Source organism: Blennius ocellaris (assembly GCF_963422515.1).
Source record: "Blennius ocellaris genome assembly, chromosome: 12".
Lineage (NCBI taxonomy): Eukaryota > Metazoa > Chordata > Actinopteri > Blenniiformes > Blenniidae > Blennius > Blennius ocellaris.
Window position 1 is genome coordinate 14,281,512 of NC_137661.1, and position 27,023 is coordinate 14,308,534.

The window sequence follows — 27,023 nt, forward strand, 5'->3', positions numbered from 1 at the left end:
CGACGGTCTGTCGGAGGTTCCTTCTCATCATCATTCCGCTACGCACACCGCTCATCTGCGACAGCGGCGGGTCCCGGTTAGCCGCCTTAGCTAAATTAAATCTAACGCGCACGATCGTGAATGGACCCGCATTGGCGGCTTTTCAGTTAGCGAGCTATTAGAATGAATCGGCCTGGTTTTTTTTTTTTTTTTAAAGCAAGAGCTCCGGCCACGAGAATAGACGTATTATAAATCTAAAAGCTAATTCAGCTTGAGGGTCCAGGTCGCCTTGCTGGCCGGATCACGGAGCCGCTACGCGGTCACACACGGTCGCATCTCTGTCCGTTATTCGCCTTATATAATGTCTCTGTGGCGCTTCGCGAGCCTCGGCAGCCGATCCTTCACAGCCCGACGCCTCGCGCACGGACACGCGATATTCCAGCGGAAAAACAGAAAGAATAAATGTGCAGGAAAATGATCCCGGCGAGAGGCTGCTGCTGCTGCTGCGTCTCCTCCTCGCGGCCAACTTGTCGGAGGCTGCGCTGTGACAAGCCGCGCCGTGCGTCTCCGCTGGGATCAACTGGTGCGCCAAAAGGGGGCCAGCGCGAGACCTTTATGACAAAAAGGGATGGTAAATAAGAAAGGGCGTGACGTAACGAGGACCGCTATCTTCTGTTCGAACCCCCGACTTGAAACTCGGGGAGGATTAGAAAAGGATGATTTAAAGGGACAGTGCTGGCCGGCGCTTCTCATGGAGACACCAGAAGAGACGATCGTTTACATAATTTCAGTGCTTTTAATTCGTGCATGGGCAGATGCGCCCCCCCTTTTTTTTTTTCTCCCTCTCGAGTCCACAAACCACACATCAAACACAAGCCCAGGTTTTAAACATTTATTATCATTTCAAAGGAATGTTTCCACAACACAGACATGTTCCTATCTGCAGGTTTATAAAGAATGGACACCAGAGCAGACGCATCTCGTTTGCCTGCAAGGGAAGTTATGACTCCTCGGTGGATTAAGTAACAGCCAAACTTTCCCAGTAAATATATCAAAACAAATACATGTAAGCCAGAGAGACGCTGGGGGGAGGGGAAAAAAAAAAAAAAAGAAAGAGCATTGTTGACATGGTTTTAAGCTGAATTTCAGTGTTGAGGCCTCAGTGAAGGCAGATGTTTTACGCTGAAGCGATGGGAGCGTACTGCATCGTTAGTCTGTCAAACTCATTCTCCTGTAGGAAAACAGAGCAGGGGAAAACAGTTAAAAAATAAATAAATAAATGTGACCATAGGGACAGCTGTGCATTGCGGGATTTGTTTGGCAACACTCTAAGCCAGTTTTCGCATGTTTATGTACATTTGTAGTCTTGTGTAATCACAACATGATGTATTGCAAGGGGGTAAAGAGGCTCTGCTCCAAACCATCAAAGACCATCAAACAACAAAGCCAGGTGTATAAATTATAACACGGGGGTTTCTTAGCGGCTATGCAATGGTCCTGTGAGTCCAACCCACCCTGTACAGCGACAGTGTCGAGTACTGAGCACCAAGCAAATTACCTTGGCTAAGTAGTCTTTGAGGAAAGGGTGGGCTCGGTGTGCATCCTTCAGCTGGGAGAGGTACCGATTGGTTACCTGAGGACAGACAAATACAAGTTGCCAAATGACAGTTAAAAGAAAACGCACCCTAATATTTGTGTTGTTCCAAATGGCTTGAAGAAGGTGACGTTCCGCTGACACAACAATGTAAAACATTCCTTACACTCAATTACAAACCAGATGAAAGTTGTGATAGTCCATATTGCAGCCACTGCTAATCATCGTGACATAATAACAGCTAAATAAACACTTTAATGGTGTACACACACACCCACACACACTCTTACACTTCTGTTGTTGCTCAAAGAGTATTCAGTCATGAAAATTTAATGTGATTGAGAAATACATTCTGGAGATAGAACTATAAATTGACACAGCTTCCAGGAAGAAAGGTGATTTAATTGCTGTTACTCCAGAATATGTGCATTCAAATTGTTGGCACTTGTGAGAACTTATAGCCTGGATGGCATTGGCATAAATCTAAGTGCACACATAGTCATTTTTGCTCACCATAGATTATGGAGAAGAAGAAGAAAAAAAACAAAACATGTTGGAAAAGTCCTTTTAATCGTTATTTTTTATGGTTACTCTGTGTCAACTTCACTTTAACCTTGAGGGAAATGTGATAATCAGCAGTTATCACAGGCGGAGACACGTTAATGATGACTGTGAGTTAATGGTCAGCGTTCTATTGCACCGCTATCATGTCCATCAAATTTTAAAAAAAGATAATCACACCTTTATCTCATGGACTCTGAATTGTGCGTTGTAAGACTCACACCACTGAACCTGGACAGATACGCTGGAGAAACATTCTATCTGATAAAGGACTTTGCTTCCCGGGATACATTTTCTGAGTTTGAACTGTAATTCTTGTGAAGTGCATCTTGGACGCATCATAGTGTACCAAACAATTCTGGTTTCGAGGCTTCTTTGGAGGAGCGTTAGTCTTCATGACAGTGTGAAACCGATGACCATTAAAGAAGCAGAGTCATTAATAGCTCTGGGTCCAAAGTCTCACCTCGGGAGCTTTGCCCAGGTGCTGGGTCAGCACGATGAGGTTGATCAGCGTCTCAGGGTGGCTGCTGTCCTGATAAGGGTGAGAGAGAAAGATACAGATGGACAGAAAGTGAGAGACTTGTTCAAACAAAGGTAACTGGACATGTGAAAAGTGGATGTTAAAAATTAGCAGCGGCTCCAGTTTCACACGATCAATGTCTCATACTCTAAGCAACTCATTTGCACTTCAGTCATATTTGGCGCAAACAACAAGCTGTTTGGATAGTGACAGTTTACTGTCTTACTACATTCTGTCATTCAAATGAAAGTCGATGTGGTAAGGAAATTAGGAGTGTTGCTTGAAGAATGCATTTTTTTTTTTATTAATGTAATTACTTCTGTTGTGTTTACTTATTAGATTTATATCTATAAAACTACTACTATAAAACAATACGTCTGATTAGGCCTGACAGAAAGAAAAGTCTAAAAATTGCATTACACTGTGGATGTGTTCTTTTCAGTTGAGGATATCAATAGTTAACCGTTCATCTGTAAATATGTAGCTTGTTAAATCCCTAAAAGACACCGAGTGGTATATTTCGTCAGCCCTACTCACAGTGAGATATGATCATTTTGAAGCTGCAACAATTATGAGACAGTAAAGTTGGAAAGTACAAAACGCAAAAAATATGTAACAATTCGTTGTATGACGTCTGTTTCCCATGCTTGACTGATCATTCCAGATTCAGTAACAGAAGTTCAAATCCAATGAAGGACACAAGCGTGTGCTGCCATCTGCTGTTAAAGTGAAGGCACAGCAGGTTTTTTTCACAGTAAAATTCAATTCTTGAAAGATGCTTGACAAATACTCGCCGGTCCCCACCAATATTACTTATGATTGATTTAAAGACTCATGTGGGCCATATAAACCACATCTGATTTTAGGGGGTATGACATGTATTTATGTCTTAAATAGGTGAGTCTGCATTTACCGTATTTTTTTAAAAATACAAACATTTTAAGCGTTTACATTAAAAGTGTAAGTCAGCAATGGGAGGAACACTGGTGGCATGTCAGGCTGAGGAGACAGGTGAATCTGTCAAAAAGAAAAAAGTTCCGCAAAAGCTACATAGACTATGGATTCATTGGACATGCTTTGAGCTGAATGCCTCTTTTGTGTGTATGTATAGTCTGGGGAATTGATGGGGAAAAAACATTTAAACACCCAACTTTGGTTTGAAATCAGAAATCCCGCCCCTTTTTGGCCAGCTCGTGGCTACTGGGTTAGCCACAGGCAACCGTGAAAAGTAATCTTCAGACCATATACTGTATCAATGAGCGCCTTCCTCACGACTCCATGACTGCCCACAACACTTTTTTTCTGTTTGATCCAGATCACAGTCCAGGGAGTTTTCACACATGCCCAAACGAAGCCGACTTTCCCCGAAATTCCCTAAAATGAAGTCTGGATCAAACAGGGTTGGTGTGGACGCGCCCCGAGAGGGTCATCGAGGCAGGTTCGTTTATGTGGAAATAGTGTATTTGTACTCTTATCCAACTGAGCAGTGTGTGTAGGCGAGATGTGGTCTGTAAAATCAAGGCTCACCGCGTTAATAAACTGGCATTTAGGATAAAATGATGAAAATGGATTCACATTTGCTACATATGATGACGACGAATGAACTTAATGACAACCTCAAAAGTATTTTCTAGTTAAATCTGTGTGGTTTTTTCTTGGTCTCTAAACCAAGTGTGTTTTTTGAAAGAGGGGGGCTGAAGGCCAAATGTGACATAGTAAAGGAATAGGGGAATAAAATTCTTGTTTTAAACCAATATGGGTAAATTATCCCATGACACAGCAAATATACACTTTGCATGAATTCACTACCCATATTAGATCATAAGAAGCCCACGTAATAAAGCAGTGTATAAGAATGTAAACAACAACACTTTTGGTTTACCAATTCATGTTGAATCTTTTTTTTTTTTTTTTAATCCACCAACCTTATCCAGTGCTTCTTGCAGCACTCCCTCAGCCTCTTCCCACTTGTTCTGAGCCATGTAGCAGGCTGCCTGCCCATTGAGGAGCAACAGTGTGGATGAGTACTTGTCAGACATCTCCTGGAAAATGTAGTAGGCATCCTGCAGCTTCTCCCCGCCCTGGAATACGAAAGCACAGCATTAGTCAGAGATCAGTCGGAGAGGTCAACAATAAGTGCACAGTGTCAGCCATCCCTTGTTTTGCACGTATTGATGGTGGACTGCTTTTGAAGAGCTGGTTAGAACTTGACCAGTTTCAATGGAACAGAGGACCCGTCATGCTTTACAGAGGCGAGCATTACGCTGCAGGCTGTACTGCCTGCTGATTATTTTAAACCTGCCTGCAGCTTCAGACAATCTCAACGCAACCTGAATGTTGATAATGTGATAATGTGAGATATCCATTCGATCTACAGCTCGGTGAAAGTAAAATCATTCCAGTCACTGTGTTTTGTACAGATTCAACTATAATTCTTGCTGCTGGTTGGTAAAATAAACGAATGTTTTTTTTTTTCCCCTCACCACAGCAATATTGACCCATGCTGTGGCTAGCTGAGTGAGAGTAGCGTCTTCGTCCTGCTCCTGCATCTTCTTCAGCTCTTTCCTGTCACGGGGGGAGAAAAATGGCATCATGAGAAGAGGACAAGAGAATAAGACTTAAAAAATATATATATATTTCTATCCAGTGGTCTATGGAAAGATTTTTCAATCATGTATCGTACAATAAGGAGTCAAATATTACACAAAAAAAGAAACTGTTGAAATGTGTTTTAGTGTGCAATAACACACAGGAGGTTTTTCTCAAGCCTGAAAAGAAACAGGCTAATGTACAATGCTCAAAAAAGTAGTGGAGTTACATTGTGTTGTTGAGGTGTTCCCTTTATTTTTTAGAGCAGGATACTAATTCTATGCTTTTTCCACTCAATGATGCCTTTTTGCAGGAGGATAGTAAATGCATACCTGGCCAGGTCAACTCGATCCAGACTCAGAAGCACCTGAATGCTCATCGCCATACTGACAAGTAAACAAAACAGCAGTTTAGTTTTGCACTGACTATCTTCAAAATAGAAACAAACCAAGAATCATTTAGACAGGCATGAGAAACAGAATGAAACAAACTTGAATGAAATTGTGCAACAGGCTATTAATCAACCCTTTTGATGGGGCCCTCCATAAACAAAGCACATCATATCCTGCAAGTGCTACTTTTCCTGGGAATGTGATGACGAGAGGTGTGCGATATATGTTGTCTACAATATTATTGTAAATGTTTTGAAAAATGTGTAATTTTACACTATGTACTTACACTATTTCTAAAAGAAAAAAAACCCACAACAGTCAAGGTAGAGATGCATGAGGCGCCTCAGAAGCCAGCCAGGGGGCGGGATTCAGTCATGTGGCAATAACATGCTCTCTCAACACAAGCATGTTGACAGCAACAAAATACACAGAGGAAAGTCTGGCATGGAGGAGATGAGCAGGAATCTCTGGTCTCAGCTTATTAAAATTATAAACACCAGAAAATACCGGAAAACTGTCACAGTGAAGCACATGCGTCACTTATTTACTGCGCACTTGACCTCAGAAGAGAGAGAACCTGAATGTTTACCAATTTAATGTCTCCACATTGGATTAACTGAGTCTCTTAAATGAAAATGTTTTCATAAAATAAACAAGAGCTGCTGGTGTGTCTTTGTTTTTGAGAATTTTTGCATTTTCTTTGCAAAAATTTTTTTTTAAATCACATTTTAAAGAATATTGTCATATTATCATTATCGGGACATTAAAAAGATATATATTTTTGTCCATATCGAACCCCCCCGAGTGATGGATCCCTCAATATTTTACACAGGATTGTGTGTATCCTTTGAAATGTATCTCAATGAGCACTCATCATTGAAAGGGATTTTAGGATTAATCGGTACAGAGGCAAAAACAGTTTCAAAATTACACATTAAAAGTAACATGTACAAGGTAATGACAATGGAAGGCTATTTCATCTGTGTGGTAAAAGAACAAAATCTCCAAGGGAGCTCGGTAAATAATCTTCTCTCACCATTCCAGGCTTTCTCCTTGGTGCAGAGTCCTGAGAGCAGCGTCAGTGTTCATCTCATGGTAGTAAATGGAAGCAGCCATGAGGAGGAAAGCGGTGTTGGCAGCATCAACACTCTTTGCCATCTTCTTTTCCAGGTCAGCAACAATAGCATCTCTGTACAAATACAAAACAGCACTGCAGGTTAAAAAAAAAAAAAAAAAAAGTAGGAGGAAAAAGTCAAAATAATTATCTTCTGATAAGCAGAGACCTAGAAAATGTCAGAAATTACACTTTCATTCATTCTTCTAGAACTGTGTTGGGTAGAGGAAACTGTCCTCCTCAACTTTGTTTCGTGAAATATGAATCAACAATATGTTGGCAATGCATATAATATTCAAAGTGGTTAAATTAATTATCACACTGTTTAAAATAGACATTTATTTGACGCTGTTTTCCCTATATACTTACCGGTATTCAACTACATCTCAAGATTACTGAACAGGCCGATAAGGTACAAGACCAAGAGGTTAAATGAACAGGAGCTTCAAAAAAGACTAAATAACCACAATCCATCCAGCTGTTTTCATTCCAGCTTAAATCACAAAAGAGCACAGAGCAACAATAAAAAGACACAAATAGCTTACAATACAGGACAATCACAACAGGTGGCAAACACTGTAATTACTAATGTACAAGGAGTAATCAACCCAAACTAATGCTTCACGATTAGCAAAACACTGACAAGTTCAAACATAAAAATTTACTAAAAACAGCCATGAAAACAAACACAACAGTCAAGAGATACAACTCTGCTGTGAAACAACAATAACAAAACAGCCAACAACAAGTAAAACACAAAGTAAAGAACTATAAACCTATTCAAAATAAAGGAAGATGACCATTTAAATATCAGTATCCAGAGGCCATTGCGTCTCAAATTGTCCCTTACAGTCCAGTCTCAGGATGTTGTCCTACCTTTTGCTTTCACTGGACAGATATTCCGCAAACATCTTCACAGCCTGAAGTTCGGGGGGAGAGTTGGCCTTGATGTCATCCAGAACAACAGCATACTTCCTCTGCATGAAGACACGTCAGGTTGATTACATATACTCAGTCTTTAGAAACCAGGAGCATACACCCAGAGACACACATGAAGCCGAAGACAGATTTACCTGAGCGATGTATGCTCTGTATAAAAACGCGTCCCTTTCAACCTCCTTCTCCGGTGAAGACGGCTTTGAGGACACATAACACACTTTTTTAGTGAGGCGTCGGTTTCAATTCATGGAGACATTATCAGCATTTCAAGTTAGTACAGTGAGTAGTTGAAAAACACACGACCGCCTGTCTTCAGTTGGACAAAACAGAACAACAAAAACAGACAAAACAGTGCCACTTCTCAAGATCAAATGGTAAAAAGGCGTCACCTACCTTCACCTTCTGCGCTTCATTGATGCATTGTTGATAACTACCGATGTAATAAGCATTTTTCACGTCGAACAGTTCATCCACATCGTTCTGTTGCGCCGCCATGTTGACTGTAGACTTCCTCGACACGTAGCAAAAACACGTCACACCACCTGCGTCTTACCGAGGATTCTGGGAAATGGAGTTTACAAAAGAGCATTTCTGACGTCAGTGTGCAACGTTTTTTACATACAGGGAGTGTAGTCTTCTGGTGCTCAAAATACAGGGTCTCACAGTACTAAGGGTTGTAGAAAAAGGTTTAAACAAAAATAGCCAAGGTAAAGTTAGTGTAAGTAGCGACATTAAACTGTGTCTTTTAGCAGCTGTCAAATGTGCAGTGTACTATGTCTGCTAATTGATTACAAAATAATAGTTCAAATCACATCGCCATGAATCTATTGGAACTCTTATAAAATATGATTTATTCAAGCTAAAAAAAAATAATTATAAAAAGTTAATTCAAATAATGTATGGATGGAATTAAATTTTTTTCTCCAATACTAGATTAAGTCAAACATATATTTTAAGTCCATTTGAAGCTATGGATTTGGTGAGTTGTCTTATTTATTTAGTCGACCATACCAGGATACCACTGGGTTAAAAAAATGTAAAAAAAAATGTAAAAAAATTGGAAAATGGCCAAATACTACATGATTTCACTCGAACTCAAATTAGATTAACCCCATAGTTCCTAGTTGTTATAAGGTTATTTGTCATCACAGTAATTCTGGACCATCTCAGAAAACCACAGGAAATCCAATGTGTCATTTCAAAATAAAACACTTGATCAAACACTACATACTAGTTGATATGAGGTCGCAGTTAGACCATCCCAGGATACCAGCCAGTAAATATGAAAGAATTCTGATGTGTATTTCAAAAGAAAACAACTTTAAAACTTTAAAAATGACAATGCACTACATGATTTCACTTGATAAATATATGTTATACAAAGACACAACCAGATATATATGTCGTTTAGACGATTTTTAGGCAGTTGTGGTTTTCAATCTTTAATTATCCCCCCCCAAATCAATCCTCAGTAAAAACTTTGAATTTAAAACATTTTTAGTGTGTGTAAGAAGGAGGTTAAATCTTAAGTCTTTTCACACAACTGTTTGCACTTCCCGCTGATTAAAGGCTAAAAACAGGTTATTTTTGGCAGCAGGCTCATTGGTGGGTTTCTGTGCAGGTGTGTATTGTTTCTCCTGGTAAATACAACAGACCAGTAGAGGGCGCTCCAGATCAAGGTCCTCGCTTCAGACGTCTCAACATAAGGTTACAGAGTAAAATGCAACGCTAAAGAAATAAAATGCAATACGAATTTAGTGATTTTTGGGACGCACGGTTTTTTTTTTTTTTCATTAAACAAAATAGTTTGAGTGTAAGGGGGAAACAAAACAAAGCGTTTTTACTTTTGAATAATTATATGGGTATGTTGTTGTTATTTTATTGTTGGCTTTTTGTAGGAAACTTTGTGGAGTAACTCAAACAGTGCTGTCCATGTCAGAGAAGCAGCTCCCTCAGTTCCTGCTCATTGTTCCCCTTCTCGCCGTTTCCTCTGGGAAACTTCCAGCCTTGAGACCTGGGAACTGGACGAGGATAATTACTGGAAGCCCTAATGGGGGCAGGGAAATGTGCAGGCTGTAAATGGCCTTTTCTTTCTGCCTGATTGGGCTGGACCACTCCCCGAGTTACTCCTCCATTGGCCCGAGCCTACATCAATCTGTTTATTCCCACGTCCCCTCAGGTTTGAAACTTTTTTTTTTTTTTACAAGAAGGCGGAGGAGTGATCGGGTTACGACCAACTCTTGTAACCGAGCCGAGAGAAGAAAACACTCTTTCAATAATTTACACATCTGTGCCTGATACAGCAGCAGCAGCGAGGAGAGGACGTTTCTCACAGCGCTGATCCGACCAAACTATTGGACAAACTTGCAAACAAACAAACAAAAAAAAGTGCAGTGGAGCCAATTTCCTGCACTGCCAGGATGGAGACTTGAGATATTTGCCCCAGATTAAAGTTAATCTCACCGGTTGCCCCCAGCTCCCGTGTCCAGCCCCCCCTGACGCAGAGAGGAGGAAGAAGGTGAGTCCTAACGGTCGGGCCGTTTTTTTGGATTTTTTTTTTTAACAAACACCGATTACCCGCAGCCATTAATGTCCGGAACGACCCGTGCTTGTTCGGTTGGACTCGAGTAGTTTATTGTGTTGCTCTCCCACTTTGTTTATATGAAGTGAAGCAGCGGCCGGTCGGTCAGTCAGTCAGAGGAGCTGCTTCTCCCAACAAACTGATGGTGTCATGTGATCATCAATACAAAATCTGTCGGTTAGGAGCGTCTGTCTGGCCTCTCTAACGCGTTGTCATCAAGTCGGATGTAGATTTTGCTTCTCACGGTTAATGGGGACGACTAATCATGTTATTTGGTCATTTGTGGGGTCTGATGTAATGTTGTAGAAGTTACTTGAACAACACAAATGTAAATGTGTAGTGATCAGGTCACGTTTGGTGTGATAAAATACATTTGAGGGAGGAAACACTAGAATAAACATTGTGACATTGTGTGTTGAGATCTGGTGCCAGATGTCACAGTTCTTCTAGTGAAATGAGAAAGTAATCTAATAGATGTGTTTTATATCGTCATTTATGTTTATTGGGTGGAGAAGCCATGAAGGATTTTACTGCAATTGGAATTATTATAATCTAAACGTATACAATTAACAAGGTAGAATCCTTGCACAATAGAGAACAGTTATCCTAACAGTACAAGGCAGCCCTCGAGTCTACTGGAAACATCTTTTTTTTTTAAATAACATAAAATTAAATTATACAGATCTGTCGCAAAATTGGATGTGTCCTGCAAGAGCTCGTGAGAGCCTGAATACTGCAGGACCTCCATTAGGGTGTACAGGTACATGGTTCTCCCCCCAAAAAACATTATGTTTTAAAATAGATATAGCAATATAGTACCTGGTGTACTTATGGGAACTTCAAGATTATTCTTGAATGTGTTTTACACTTTTATTTTTATTTTAGAGTAAAAAGTCAAAAGATGTTGCATTTACAGAGTGTACCCATACTTTTTTCCATTAAAACTAAAAGACAGATTTATAGTTGGAACAATTTATAGGTTACTTTTCCGCTTTCTATTTCCTATTCTGGCCCAGTTTCAGTTGAGATGAAACTGCACTGTATGTGGCCCTTGAGCGAAAATGAGTTCGACACCCCTGCTTTACAACTTTAAAGTAACCATGTTGTGACAAACTGGACCATTGTAGCCTGCCACAGTCTGTATAGCTGAGAAGTATTTTTGGGGAAACCCGACTTAAAGGAAAGCTGTGATACAGGAAAGCTACGTGCTGTTATAGCAATAGAAATGGTTTTTGGCAATTTACGTTAAGATAATTTAATCATGGTGTTTTGGGTTTTTATCAAAATCTTATGACGTACAGGCAACAGAACTGATTTCCATCCATACTGGGATGGAAATATCAAATAACCCGCAGTTGTACTTTAATCCTGGGCCAATCCATGCTGCATCCAAAACTCAGACTGAAAGAATGAGGACATATGTTTAGCAAACGGTGATGTGTTTTGTAACAAATTGCTGTGTTTACATTGTAAAGCTTCTCTCCATAACAAGGCTCAAGTGCAGATGAATAGCCTCACTGTGCAGTCGGGGCTCTGGCAGGTAGCAGCACACATTATCATGCAGAGCTTCAGCAGACATGTCAAATGAATTACGGCCTTGGATCAGAACATGGAGCTGCCTCTCTTCTTGCATTAGCTATGTCAGTCATGGAACGATTTGGCATCTTTCGACCTACTCGTTTTCATTTGTCAGGGCTTCGTCTGTGTCGTTCTCTGTTGTTGCATCCCGACGGCCGAGCAGATAAACGATAAATATCACAGGATAGCTGGAGCACTTAATGCAAAGAACTCCTGTGTGACTAAGTATGAAGGTCATGATTCAAAATTAACTATATTTACTTGAAATTATTACAAAAGCAATTTATTTATGTAAATATTCCCTTGTAGCATTTTTGTGTCTTTTTGCTGATTTGTGTTGTTTCATATCTTTGGGTTTGGAAGTAGCGATGAAATCACCATAAACTTGAAGTTGTCTGCTTGGGCTCATTGAAAATGTAAAGCGCTTTTGAAGCACATTTTTGTACTCTTTATTTTTAATAAAAGACCTTGAAAATAAACCCTACTCCACCACCAGAGACAGCCCTTTCCTCAATGAAGTTGTGGAAATAACTATTAAGATAATTGCACAATTCTTAGTTAAAACCTTGAGAATAATTATTTTTTTTTTGCCCTCAATGACAATATAGAAATCACAAATCGGTACAATTAATGTCAAATTATATTACTTTTTCCCCCACAAGACCTTGTTTTAGCATGTATTCCTTTTTTCCTCATTACTGACAGCTTTGTGCCACACAACAGATTTCTTTGTTTCAGCACCATACAATTGTGAAAAACAATAAATAATATTATACAATACATGCCTTGCCGGATTATGTTGATGCCGTGAGCCTCATCTATTTATGTCAATGTAACCGTATCTATTCGGATCCCCTCCTCTGAGCGTCTTTTTGGAGCGGACAATACAGTCACGTTGCATGTCATTCCCCATGCAGTGTTATTAAGGGCAGAGCTTGAAATTGCGGCGGTAATCCTGGAGACACTGTTGTTCCTGCTGTGGCGAAGCCATGGTAACTCATTAACAAGACAAGAGAGGTGTTTGACCTTCTTTTACTAGGCTGCAAAGTTCATCTGAACACACAGGTGGCCTCCAGAAAACTGGAAACATTCGGCGCATGTGTCCTCATGTGAAAGGGCAGAGGTGTGTGACCAGCAAGTATTGTGATCGTTTGAATTAAAAATAAAAAAATAAAAAATAAAAACTGTGAGGGATGCTGTCTGTCACTCAAGTCCTCTGTGAGTCCTCGTGTTGGTCTCCCTCTGTTTTCTCTTGATTGCCATCCCTGCTGGTTCTGCAGCCAAGCACACTGGGGTTTGCCTCTTTATTAAATACAGAGTTAACAAATGATGCTCTTTGGGGCTCGAGGTGAGGACAATTAGTCATTATGTGCCTTGCTCTTATGGTGGCCTTAATTAAAATGGTTGAAGTCCGGACATCAGTCATAGCTGAGGCACTGGTTAATGCACTTTGATTATGCCTTGCATTATTTGCTGTGCTGTTAAGATGTTAATTACAATATGAATAATATATGATTAAAACGTGATGGTGGCAGTTAGTGAATTCACATGAGAGTGGACCGCTGTTTTGGTTCTTTATTATTCTTTCATATCTCACAGATGTGCACTTTCAGATTAGCTCAGCTCCAATCATAAAACAACCATCCACTTGTGCATTTTAATGTGAGAACAAATGTTGTCAGTGAGCGCTGTGCTGGCCCCCAGGCACTATGGCAGCTACTGTATTCCCGGCCTTATTACGCATGCGTGACGCTGAAAGATGGTCCTAAATTAATTCCAGCGACTTACAGCAGCCATGTCTCACTAAATATCTGTCCTTTATCCCTGACCCACATCTCTGTCCCAACCTGTTGCACAACAGCAGTCTGCTCTTAGCCTGCAGTCTATTTTAATCTGAATCGGCAGGCTAAATTATTAATCCTCGATCCATTATATGCCAATGTGTTAATTATTAATTGTTCAGTGGGCTCTGGCAGATCTGAGAAAACCGTAAAAAAAAAAAAAAAGTGTAGGCTGGGGCATCGTTTCTTTGCAGAAGGCATTGATTGCCTCCTTTCTCAGCAGATCTGCACAACTCTTCACAGATGATGACTGTGTGGGAAGATGAAAAAATGACGGCACACAGCCATCATACAAAGACCCGCTACATCCAAAGCATGCATGCTAATGTCCCTGTGATTTGCCTCAGTTCAACACACACACACACACACACACACACACACACACACACACACACACACACACGCACACACGCGCAATAATATAATGCCAGACCGACTGAAATATATGAGTATGTACACGAAGACAACTAAAACAAAGAATTACATGGTGGCTTCATACAAACAATGCTCCCTGCTCTCACTTTCTTATTAGCAGCCAGTCCCTCCTTTGTCTCACTTTTCTCTTGAGATGTTGCGTAACAAACACTTCAAAACTTGATGAAAGATAATATTGCCGCATTCACTTGTATTGAAACCCCTGCCGTTGATTTCCCCAACAGTGGAGTGGCTGCGGTAGTGCCTCTCCTTTGAGTGGTTTCTTGTCCTCTCATTTCACAAAGCACGGATGTACCTTATATAACCACCAGGATTGTCTATTGTATCTCAAAGTAGAGACAGATTATATCATGCAGCTGGTGAGAATCTGTAAAGGCAGGAGTCCTTTGTTTCACATTTTCACGACAATAAAATTCTAATGATGTTTTTAATGCTCTTGGTTGTGATAAAGACCCTTTTTTGCATGTTCTTTTCACAAACCTTGCCGAGTATATTTTTTTTGTTGCTTTGCATTCTTTTCAGTTCTGCTGTGTTGTGGGACTATTTTCGAAATGGCTCTGGAAAAAGCAGAACGGTGGTTGCAGAAGTTTAACCTGTAGGCAACAAAGCAAACACAATATGTGCAGATTTGTCTACACAGAGCAGCATAATCCAAACCAGTTCAACGGCCTTCAAGTAATGGCTCTCCTTGTGCCTCTTATCAGGTTTGTTTGGCTCTGACATATAACTGTGTTACTGCTTGATTATAGTAAAGGAGGATTGTGTTATTCGCTCTGCCGTCATAGAGTATGATTGTTCTCACTCTTAATACAAATTGTATTTAAAAAAAAAAAAAAAAAGACTTTGTATTAATTGACTTATATTGACAATGTACAGTATTTTAGAGTTGAGTCTTCTTGGTATTTCATTGGACGGTCAACGGGAACAAGGCACAGCATGAGAGACGAGATGGGGAGGGGCAGACATATGGTAAAGGTCACTGGCTGGACTCAAACTGAGCTTGTCTCAGTTACCCTGTATGTGTTTCAGACCTCAGGGTCCGCAAGTATATATGCTTTTGAAAATGTGAAAGACTAAAAACCAGGAAAGAATCTTTTCGGGCCAAATACAATTCAGCATATAGTATAAGCAGCAGGAAAATCGGTTAATTGAATAATATTGAAAGTAGTACAGTTAATATTGAAAGTGCTGTGGAAAATGATGGAAGACAATATTAGGGCTGTTTTTAATGTGTGGCTCATGATTGTCATTTGATTCATGTCAATTCAGTCGTCACTCGCATCCTGAAGCAGTGAAGACTTCGTCTGCTGATGGAGTTGTCTTTTTCAGGGTCGCAGTGTCCCAATCCATGTGACTAGTGATCCCTGAAGAGCAGAAAAGTCGTGACATTTTCTGCTGCCATCCACCAATCACTTGTAAAGTGAAGTGTCATGGAAAGTTCTGCAGCCCCTGCCAAAGCATTTTTTAGAAAGTTGTGGTGGCCAAGCACTGTGGAAACACATTCTTCATTGGTTGCCTTCCTTTCTGTGATCAGCATCCACCTCGCTGTCTAGATTGGCAGCAGGCAGTTAGATTTTTATGTTGTGACCTCCTCCTCCTCCTCAAGAGGCTTGATGGCCCAGATTACAGTGGGTGGGAGCTCCAGGTATATCCAATTCCCATCCCTTTCTCACCTGTCACACCTGAGCATTAGTTTGACTGACGGGTCAATGCTCAGGTTGCATCCCGGAACCTGCTCAATGCTCCCCTTTTCGGAAAACCAATGCCGCGATTACTTCACATTGGATTTAACCTCAATTTAAGTAGCCAGAAGGCAAAAACACATTCATACCAAGAAGGGTTTGTACAACCAATGATGACAAATGCAACATAGGACTACAACTTTTGATGCAATGGAAACAAATCTAATGGAGCAATACTAATATATTAAATCAAAATTAAAGAATAGTTATATAGATAATTGAGGCCAATTTAAAAAAAAAAAAAAGTAGTCCCTGATTGGAAGCCTTTATCTGCAGAGTTTGCATGTGTCTCCTTATGTGCGTGTTTTCGCTTGATATTGTAGTTTCTTCCAAAAGCATGTCTTTGAGGGCGACTGGCTTCTGAACATTTCCTGTAGGTGTGAGTGTGTGACTGTCTCTCTGTGTTTGGTCTGTAACAGACCCGACTCAGCCTTCATCCATAGTCAGCTGGGATTGGCTCCAGGACCATGTGACCATCAGTTGAATGAATTATTCAGAATTAAACTGCCCCTGTCTCTCTTACTTTCTGATTTTCTTCACTTTATTTGTTTTATGTAGCTGTGTAGTTGTAAATCTCACATTGTTTGGCCAATCCTTCGATGCATCTATTTTTATCAACGATGTATTTTTGATCATGTTCATCAGAGGCTGGATTCAAATCAAAGTTTAATCTGATTTGGACACAACAATTGATCTGAGGTTGTCTTCTCAAGCCTGTTGAATAATTTCATGCACTGTTTTCCGTTTTTGGTTTGAAAAAGACATGGTTGTCTATTTTATACTCTCAACCTCAGTTTGTTTATTTTGAGTAGGCTAGACTTGAGGGTACTGCTGCCAAGATTTTTCTATTTTTATTCTAACTTAACTATTTTGGAAAGTTGGTTTTTGACCTGTGATGAGAAATAGGGTATGAATAGCCGGTCTGTTTGTTCAATGGCATTACTTTGTTGTTGGAAACTAAAATAAAAATAAGATGAAACGAGAATCTTCATTTTTACTGCTGGCAATAATAAATAGCATTTGTGTAACTGATGTATAAAACCAATATTACATTTAAGGTCATGTTGTACAGAATATTGGCAGCACAACCTGGAGTTAGAGATATTACTATAAGGGAAAGTGAGCTTTATGTTTTTATGGCTGGATGCCTTTCTGCAATTACTGAACACCGACATTGTTATTGATTATCTGCCGATTTGGATGTTTTGTTGTTTCGAGCTAAAGTACCAGAATAAAAGTGACAATTTTTATTCTTGAATACTGAGTTGCCAGCTAAAGTGCCTCATTTTGTCCCAACCAGCAGTTTACTACAAAAAGATGTACATTTTATTCACACAGTTACATAGTACTAAATAATCCATCAATTACTCACAGGCGGGACAGAAATGTTTTATTAGGTGAAGAAACACTCAAACTGAAAACAAAGACTCAAACAGTTATGCAGATAAAAAAAAAAGGTTTTTAGTACATTTACTTTTGGCTCGTTCATTCTTGTAACCGTTGAAGCCGTCATTGGCCTGATGCTCAAATTGTGCATTCATTGGGTTTCACATCTTGGATTATAGAAACCACATCAAGATTTAGTGTTTCCTACTGCCCTTATTTTTTTTGCATCCACCTTACAGGTCACAATAGCTATATTGGGCGAAAGAAGGCAAAAGCCAGAAGGATTTGGCATCTCACTTATTCCCTTTTCCCAAATGAATACAAAAAGCTTTTGGCAGTTTCCCAAATGCAGGCATCAGCATTACTTGCCCTGAACCTCACACTGGCAAAGCAAATTAAATCTCGATTGTAAAGTGCCTTCTTGGTTTTGTTTGATCCGGCATCAGTAATCCTCAGTGGAGCACAGAAGATGACAGGAAGGTTCTTTTTTGTCATCACAACCTCCTTTTTTTTTTTTTAAACCTCGATCCCCGAGTCAGATTGTCTCACAGGCTTGTCAAGGCTGTCTACACCTGCGGGACGATGACAGTATCCCTGGGATCATTACCCAGGGTCCCTCACTGTCACCAGCGTGGGGTCCAGTTTCATTTCCATGCGTCATCTTTGCTGAGCCCAACTTGCCTCCCTTTGTGGGTGTGTGTGTGCCAGTTTGTTCTCAGCAGCTGTATGGGTTTGGAGCTTGTTTAACTGCTGTAATTATAAGTGCTGAGCTCTTGGCTGCTGCAATCTGTCTTTGTTTTAATTTTGTTTCTGCTGTGCAGTAAGCCAGCCTATCGCGTGTGTGTGTGTGCGCGCGCGCTTGATCTCTGTGTGCACTAATGATGATGAGGCTTGTGTGTTTTGCTACAAAACTGCAGAATTTGCTGCTGTCAAGTCTTGTTCTGCATTAAATTAGTTGAAATCTTGTCTCTCAACACAAAGAGACGTTGTGTCATGGTTGGCCAGCCGGTCCCTGGGTACCACACTTCACAGGCCATTTAGATTTGCTTCTAGCCACTTTCATGCTGCAAAGTCACCGGGAAAAAAAGGGAGAGAGAGAGAGAGTGAGATTTGATTCAGAAACCTTTTCATCAGTCCCTGTTTGTCTCCTGAGAATGTTTTTTTATGAAGCCTTTAGTTTTTCTTGCCTTCGGGAAACGGAGCAGGGAAACTGAGAGCCAGAGTGAGGATATCCTCCCTCCGTAAGATAAGAGTGCCGAGGGTCTGTTCTGTCACTCTTGATTCATGAGTGAAACAACAGGCAGACAATTCGACGTGTTTGAACTGTTTGTACACACGGGTATGAAAGCCAAACATACCATCCTTTCTCATTATTTTTACCTCCTCTTTTGTCCCCCTCTTTTTTTTTTTTTTTTGCTCATCGGCGGGGCGACGCCGAGTTGACAGCTATGATCGCTCTGGTCTCCAAGAAGAGTGGAATTTAATGGGCACCATGAAATCACCCTCCAATCTGAGAAAGAGGTCTGCCCATTATCCTTTCACACATTTCCTTAAACTCCTGAGCATCCATCAGTAAGGCCACGGAGAGGAAAAGGCAGGTTCGCTAAGTGTTTTGCTAAGTGAGTCCTATCTTGAGGGTGACCGTTGTGATTAAAGAATCACAAAAAAGGCCAGAGTGCCTGTTTTTTGTGGTGCCACTCACATTGAAATAAATAGATTTTTTTTTCTTCCCCCCAGTCCGATCATTAGTGTCTTTCTCCTTGTTATCCATTTCACACACATTGCATCAGAGAAGGATTTTCTGTAACAAGCAGAACTTGGCAAGTTTAGAGTTACAACCATGGCGAAACGGTCGATGGGAATCTGCCTGTGATCCTTGATCAGCGCAGCAAGAGGCCTGACGTCCAGCACCGGCAGTCGGAGACGTCGAAAAACTTGCTTTCGGCGTGAGACAGTATATAAATGACCCCTCATTCAACACATTTCCCCGATGTTTCAGGATTGATGTATAACACACCCCTGCTCTCATTTCTCGCCGTCGTTCTGCCTCTGTCTTTGCTCAGCCTCTCCTCCTGTGTCTCCTTTCTGGGAAGCATCCTGCTGACACCCTCTCCAAGGAGTCTTATTGATATTCTTAGAGAGGCATTGCAGTGAGAAGGGGCGCGAGAGAGAGAGAGAGAGAATAGGAGCAATGAAAGTCACACACTTCAGCAGCAAATGCACTGCCTCCCTGTACCAACAACCAAGCGGCGCCCAGCGGGAAAATGTCACCACTCATTTTGTCTGATGGACTCATTTCTATTCTACTGCTTCGGGTTTCATTGGTCTCCACCACGTGGATCAGCAATTAGCCGATCATACATATTGCACTTAATCTGTAGGGTTTATTTCCTTCGGAGCCATATTGCATAAGGATTAATCCCCTGTCATTATGCGAGTGAGGCACTTCTGCTTAAATATAATTACTTTGTCTCTTTGCTGAAGCAGAAGTCTATTAGGCTGCATTTACCACATCAGGAGATTCATCAAGGAAATAACATCTGACAGTTGAATGTACTTTGTTTTTATTTTTACCCTCAAGGGGGGGGAAAAAAGTGTTTCTCTTATTTGTGTGCATGTTTTTTTTTTCTCACTTCCCCAAAACTGTTTTGGTTACAATACTATCATGTTTTTGTTTGTATATGTTAACCAAGATGTTTGTTCTTTATAAATAGATTTGTTTATCATTGTTTTACCTTTATGAATAATCAGCAGCCACATCATAATATCAAAGTGGATTCATTCTTTCATGTTGACTCCTTTATGGCTTTTACTTTTCATCACAGTATGTCCCAGTAAATTAAACGATTCATTTTGACTTCATTTATATAGCACCAAATATAACGCGGTGCTTTTAAGAGAGGGAACTTGGAACTGTGGACTTTTGGTCGCATGAAACAAATCCACTGACGACGTCACCTTTGAATAGGCAAAGAGTGAACATTTTAAACTAATCTCTGATATTTTAATGAGAAGTTGTTCAAGTAGAATGCAGTGGAGTGAAGTGACATTAAGGGTAATTCTTGGCTACAAGCAAAGCTCCTCAGTTTTATCTCGGCTTGTTTTTCTCCACACTTTTATGTTTTATCATGAATTAAAAGCTGCTTGAAGCAGCCTTAAAGAAATAACCCTAAATAGAGTCCAGACTGTTTCTGACACTACAATATGACAAAAAAAAGTAATTTCATATCAGCTCTGACGTGGTACCAACCACTCTCACAAGGTTAGCAATGGTTAATTATTAACAGTTTAGCTGCATGAGATGTTGATAGAAACTACAATTTATCCTCTATAGAGAAATCCCTGAAATAGTTCTGCAGTCATTTTAATCTCCTCACTCTTGTTTCAAACCAGCTTCTTGAATTGCGCCTTTGCATATGTTGTGTTTATTAAATACCATTTTATGTATTTGTATTTAAATGCATCTAAATATGTCACCCTGACCTTTGGGGGTAATGGGAATTTTCTGATATACTCAATGCCTCTATTCACTTTCGCCTAGTGTTTTTCTACAGTTTTATAAGCAAGCCTTTCAGAAAATGGCAAATATGTTTGAAATTGTAAGTCATAATAGAGTCCCCCCCCCCCCCCCCCACCTTCCTCTTCACCTTATTCATTCTTCTGCTCTCGCGTTGGAAGGCAGTTGCGGGAAAACAGCTTTTTGTGGCCTGTTTACACTTTCACTGGTAATCCTTGGAGGTCTGCAAAGGTTAGAAAGGGAGTGCACTGAAAAATAGATTGATTAAAAAATATATTTTTTTTGGAACAAATAATACAAAACGCTGAAGAAGTGACCTGCTGAACGCATCGAGATGCAGCGACTGAAATGATGTTGTGTGCCGCTGACGAGCATCATTTGATGGGAGTGTGTGAATTCCGGCGACCCCCGTGACTCCCGCTATTTATGAGTCTCCATCATGGGTGCAGACTTTCTGTGAGTCACCCCACTTGGCGTGCAAACACACTCTCAGAAACACCATCACACATAAATCAAGCCGCACGTGCCGTGAATGAGCTGGCACCGTCTGTCTCTTTCTCGCTTTCACACCTTGTTCTCTGAATGCATTCAGCTGATGAAACGTGCAGATTACATTTCCTACTTTGCGTGGTGGTGCTATAAGTGATTTTACTCCTACACGCGCAATCACACATTCTCCTCTAACTACCTTGTAGGCTCCAAGCCAGAGGGCTGCTGGGTCTAATTTGACAGCTGCCATGGCTCATTATCTGATAAAGGGGACAGTTCTTTGCCCTGCAGTTTAAATGGAATTAGTGTAGATGTTATGTGCAATAACCTCACACATTGCAGGCTTCCAGGGCAATATGTCTCTTTTTGCTTTTGAGCTAAAAACTTTCTCTCCTTTTCATTTCTAATTTTACAGCGGCAAGCAAGCACTTGAAAGGCCTTTCCTGGAAAAAGAAGAAGAAAGAAATCCTCTGTCAAATATAATCATTTAACTCTACTATTTTTTTTTCTCTCTCCCTTTGTACTCTCTCATTCTCTCCCTCATCTTGATCCAGACTTGACCATGGACTCCTTCAGCACCAAGAGTTTAGCCCTGCAGGCACAGAAGAAGCTGATGAGCAAGATGGCCACCAAGAGCGTGGCCAGCCTCTTCATTGACGACACCAGCAGTGAAGTGCTGGACGAGTTGTACCGTGTCACCAAGGAGTACACCCGCAATCGCAAAGAGTCCCAGAAAATCATCAAGAACCTAATCAAGATGGTGGTGAAGCTCGGGGTGCTCTACAGAAACAACCAGTTCAGCGGTGAGGAGCTGATGCTGGTGGACACCTTCAGGTAGGTCAGGAGAATCACGAGTGACGTGATTTCTTTGTTGCTTGGCCTTGATTCTCATGAGAAGGAACCACTCTCGTGTAAATGTGAGTGTGCACATGAAGTGCAGAACAGCTGCCAAGAGGAAATAAGCTCGATTTAGTTCAGCATTCAGCATGAAATTGAGATCTGATGGGGAACCTCTGAATGTTAATAAACATATATGACATGTCGCTTGTTTAATTTTTCATAAACAGAAATGGGGGAACAATACGTAATCAGAGGATTTATATCCTGATGATATTGACCAAAAAGTCGTTTCAGTTCCTCAGGCCGTTTAGTTTGCATGCTTTACTGGACACTGTGATGATGAGTCTTAATCTATCAGAAAGAATTATCTGTAACAACTTTATACCATTTAAAAAAAAAAAATTAAAACGTGAGTGAAAAAACAATGTTGGTAGTGATACTACACTGTGCTTTACAATACTGCCTCACACTGTACTACATTACAGTACTCTGCTATGATAAAATGTCCCACAATAAAATAAACTAGTACTGACTAACCTGTACTAGGCCAGACTGGATTTGACTGTAACTCCTCTGAGCAAGAATAAACGATATCCATCATATGACGATACTGACCCCATTGATATGTATGTGGAAATAAGTCGGTTTACCCATGCCAGACTAAATGTGTCAACAAAAACTCAGCTGAGCCTCAATATTAAGAGACAAATTAAGTAGACATAGGTCAGTTCTGGATTAAATGAAACTGTACTGCTATGGTACATGCTTGAAGTGAATGTCCACAATTTGAAATAACATAATAATTTCCGGTTTTCCTCAGCCTGTGTGTTAATTTTTCACTCTGTTGGAAAGCTTTATAGCGCTATAAACAGAAGCCTAATCAGCTGCTGGCTCTTCTCTCACACTCAACATGCAGCCATGATGAAGGTCTTGATCTTCTCATCAATGTATTACCCAAAATTGTCCCTTTTAAAAAAAAAATAATAATAATTAAATAAAGAGTTTGCTGCACCGTTTAAGAAATTACGCGTTACGACGGTTCAGGCGGAGCTCTGAAGTTGTGCTCATGTTGGCGAATTGGCAGCAGCTGTTTGCGACATGTTTCTCTGTGATTCCACTCACACAAACGCTGCTTTAATGCAGCAGGCCACCACCACCACCACCCCATGCAGTATCATCAATTCACTGAGATGTATTGTTTATATACGTCTACGTCGGTGGAGATGATCTCATCACAGCAGAATCCTCATCCCTGCGTGAATTTAAATTATGAATGGTTAGTTATTGACGTAATGTTCTGTTGGTGAAATCTATGCATGGAGAAGTTTGTATCGGGATTGGGAGGGGGGGGTAAGCAACTGGGCGAGATGCAAGTTGAAGGGAAAACTGCACTTCAAGTACATTTTGTTTGCTGATGGAAGCAAATTAAGGGAATTGACTTTTAGTTTATATATTTTCCACTAAACAAATCAGTACAATTCAGTTCAGTGGCCCATCAAGCTGATAGAAGTGCACGGTGTGGAGAATTGGTGATTATATTAACATGGAGATGTGTCTCTGTGAAGGACAACGCTCTTAAGTCGCAGGGGTTTCTGAAGAAAACCATAACGCAGCAGTTTTTATTTTTACTGACTTCTGCTGCTGTGGTCAGAATTAGAAACTGACAGCCTCTCTGCTCCCTGCTTTGGCTCACAGGAAGAAAGTCCACACTCTGGCCATGACGGCGGTCAGCTTCCACCAGATTGAGTTCACCTTCGACCGGCGCATCATGAGTGCGCTTTTGAACGAGTGCCGTGAACTGCTGCACCAGGCCATCAAACGCCATCTGACGGCCAAGAGCCACTCTCGAGTGAACCACGTCTTCAATCACTTCGCTGACTGTGACTTCCTGGCCGCTCTGTACGGGCCCTCCGAGGTTTACCGGGCTCACCTGCAGAGGATCTGTAACGGGGTCAACAAGATGCTTGATGAGGGGAACCTCTGACCTACATGCGCCTCGTCATCACGCATGTTTACCTCGAGTCACCCTTCGTGTACCTTTTCTGCAGGTTTTTCTTTTTTGTTGTTTGTTTTTTTTGTTTTTGTTTTTTGAACGATGACAATCGTGAACGTTTTTCTTACTCTTGTGTTTCTTATTGTTTGTGTGCCTTTCAAGCATTACTGTAACACTGAAAGTCTCTTTGCTAGTTAGTCCAAAGTGTATGCCTTCTGCAGCCTTACTTTTTGTGACACCACAGCTATTAACTCCAGCTGAATGTAAAACTTCATGCTCTTATCAGTGTATTCAGGTGTAAGAGCCTTGACAACTGTGCCTTGAAAAACGCATTTTTTTCCTTATTCCAAGGGCTTACTTTCTCTCTCCCTTACGGAAAGACATGATTCCTGGCATAGGCCTTCAGTTATATCTCTGCTACGTGCCTAATGGACAAACATTGTGCTGTGAGTCCCAGAAAAAGAAAGTGAAAGAAAGTGAATGTCCTTGGATATAAAGAAGTTACCTATTTGGGGTTTTTTTGTGTGTTTTTTTTCTAATAGTAGCATTGCACTCAATCCCGAACAAGCGCTGTACTGTACTTTCCTGCAGTAGTGAACTTATGTGAAGCATCACAGCTGAATAATCCTGCTTAGCCTGCATTTTAAAGCTCCACACATCATGCACTGAACGATTTTGTCGAGAAGCCAGGCTTCTGTTTGGACCTATAAACCCAGTTTTGTTTCTAATAGTCTTGTTTATAGCCACCAGAACAAAGATGAGGTATTTGGGTCATAGGGGGACCATAAACGTGAAGGAATTTGATTGTGCTGTGCATTGTTGATTGTCTCGGTGCTGACTCGAACGTCTCGCTGGCCGTGCGGCACAGTTGAGCACCAGCTGCAAAGGTTGCCTCTGTGTTTTATCAGAAGGGAATTAAGCGTGAACACAGTTGGACTACTTTTCCTTATAGGTGTTGGCATGCGTGGTCAGCTGTGCTTCGGATTTATTGCTGTTGCTTCAGGTTTAACCTAAAAGCACGAAAACTCCAGTTCATATTCTGACTGATCTGGACCAAAAAAGGAGTCCCCTTGAGCAGTGAGATGAAAGGCTGGACAAAAAAAAAAAACTGCTGCTCTACATCTATGAAAAGGACTAGGCAGGGTATAGAGATTAGAGCACAGACAAACACAGAACCTGATTCTACTTTCCCTCTGCAATTATAGCTCCCCACTCTGGGCTGGTATAATGGCCCGAAGCTCGCCTGTCGAGCAGCCACTCCATTTCACTACACAGCAGTCTCATGTAATGTGATGGAAATAACCATCACTGTTTGCGCAATGCAAGTCTTTTAATAGAGTGAAAGATGTTGTTTCTTCCCTATAAAGGAGCATAGTTACTACTATCCCACTCTAACCTCGCATAATCTTTCCTTTTTGTCTGTTTTTGTATCACTGAGCTTGTCTGGGAGATTGTTTTGTTCTGCATCCTCATTTTGTATTCTCTGTGTGTGTCTGTGTGTGCGTGTTTGTGTGTGTACCTGTGAGAGAATTGGAAATTGAGCCGTGTAATAAGTGCTGTGCTTTCCCAGATAGGATTGCCGAAACTTTAACTTCTTCCACAGCAGCTCTGCCAAAGAAAAAGAAAAGGACTGATGTTTTCGCAAAATGCAGTCCTTTTCCGGAGGAACACTTCATGTTATGATATGCACTTGATAATTATGACACTGCTCTCTGTGATAATGAAGACAAACATGGCGGTAGTTGTGGTTCCAGTACCTTTTTCATTTTTGGCTTCTCTGAGTGTACTTTCTTTTCTCTCTCTTTAATTTTTTTTTTTTTTAGACCAATTTGACTCTCATCACATCGTTTATGGAAGCTTTGAAGTAAATCCTCTCAAAACAGCTGACTTTAATTGTCTTTCAGTTCCATTTTCTCCAATCTATCCACATCTCAGGGTTAGTTTAATTCTCCCCTACTTTAAAATCGACAATATACTAAAAACCACAAACCCTTGCAAAAGCCTCACTTATTTTTTTACTAAAGCTCTTGAATGAAACATACTTTCCATGTTGTATTTTTACTATTGTGAATTGTGAAATTTTTATTTTCATCCATGTACATACAGTATAATTGTTTTTGTGACCCTACTTTATCTGGACACAATAAAGACAATACAAATGACCTTTTTAAAAAAATAATACATTCCTTGTATTCTTTCTATGTTCTTAATCATGCACGCTGTCCTCCCATCATTGCAGTAGATGTTCATATTTTATGGCCAGATCAAGAGGGTAATCTCACTACAGTACGTCTGACCTGAATTTAGCCAAATCCTTCCCCCTTGCTCCCAGCATTGTTGGGAAAATATGGAAGCAAATACAAACCCATTAGACTGACAAACAATTCAAGTTTAGGTTATTCTTTCCCCCCCCCACTTCCTGCAAGCCTCTGCCTCAGTCAAAGGTAGAACAGGAAATGAGTAAGATGGAAAGACTGCTTCTGTTTTTGCAAGTTCAACTATTCAACACAGCTGCAGTTTAGTATCAAGTGTACTACAAGTAGCTCTCTGTGAATTCAGTTGGAGTATGATCTGCCATTGACTTTGCTACTTGTCAGACTTTGGAACGGTAATTTGGCCTGTAACACATCTGCTGATCCTCCCCGCAGCCCCCTTGAAAGGCCACTGAAGTACCAAGTGCCCATTTATCCTCCAATATGCTCATTATCTCGACGTAAATTCTTGCGCGTGTGTGGACTTACCCTTGAATTCAAAGCACCGTGTTGTGACTGAAGTTGAATACAAGTGCATCTTATTTTCTCTTCCTACAATCTCATTTTCCTGTTGAACTTAATAATGTCCACATAAACCGAAATGATCAGTTCCTGCCGGACCGCTTTTCAAGAGGGGATGGTTTAAAAATATTTGGAGGGATTTAAAAGTTGAGTAGAAAC

At 40.7% G+C, this 27,023-nt stretch overlaps 2 protein-coding genes across 2 annotated transcripts; one reads left to right on the forward strand and one right to left on the reverse strand.

The window, feature by feature from the left end:
* Positions 1-856: 856 nt before the first annotated feature.
* Positions 857-8,213, reverse strand: cope (COPI coat complex subunit epsilon). The gene is made up of 10 exons (XM_080506952.1): positions 8,082-8,213; positions 7,823-7,885; positions 7,626-7,726; positions 6,672-6,824; positions 5,576-5,629; positions 5,138-5,219; positions 4,580-4,735; positions 2,598-2,666; positions 1,538-1,612; positions 857-1,210 (listed from the first exon to the last, which is right to left on the reverse strand). The coding sequence occupies exons 1-10, from the start codon at positions 8,181-8,183 to the stop codon at positions 1,157-1,159; spliced, it is 909 nt and encodes a 302-aa protein (XP_080363078.1). The 5' UTR covers positions 8,184-8,213; the 3' UTR covers positions 857-1,156.
* Positions 8,214-9,997: 1,784 nt separating this feature from the next.
* tnfaip8l1 (tumor necrosis factor, alpha-induced protein 8-like 1) lies at positions 9,998-26,153 on the forward strand. Its single transcript, XM_080505903.1, has 3 exons — positions 9,998-10,206; positions 21,812-22,091; positions 23,793-26,153. Exons 2-3 carry the CDS (start codon positions 21,820-21,822, stop codon positions 24,079-24,081), a joined length of 561 nt encoding a protein of 186 aa, XP_080362029.1. The 5' UTR covers positions 9,998-10,206; positions 21,812-21,819; the 3' UTR covers positions 24,082-26,153.
* Positions 26,154-27,023: the final 870 nt, after the last annotated feature.

Excerpts from the sequence above, each read along its gene's own strand:
- tnfaip8l1 (XM_080505903.1), top strand. The coding sequence starts at position 21,820 with ATGGACTCCTTCAGCACCAAGAGTTTAGCCCTGCAGGCACAGAAGAAG. Across the intron at positions 22,092-23,792 it reads ATGCTGGTGGACACCTTCAG|GAAGAAAGTCCACACTCTGG; the intron begins GTAGGTCAGGAG and ends TTTGGCTCACAG.
- cope (XM_080506952.1), bottom strand. The coding sequence starts at position 8,183 with ATGGCGGCGCAACAGAACGATGTGGATGAACTGTTCGACGTGAAAAAT. Across the intron at positions 5,220-5,575 it reads GATCGAGTTGACCTGGCCAG|GAAAGAGCTGAAGAAGATGC; the intron begins GTATGCATTTAC and ends CCCCCGTGACAG. Across the intron at positions 1,211-1,537 it reads TCAAAGACTACTTAGCCAAG|GAGAATGAGTTTGACAGACT; the intron begins GTAATTTGCTTG and ends GTTTTCCTACAG.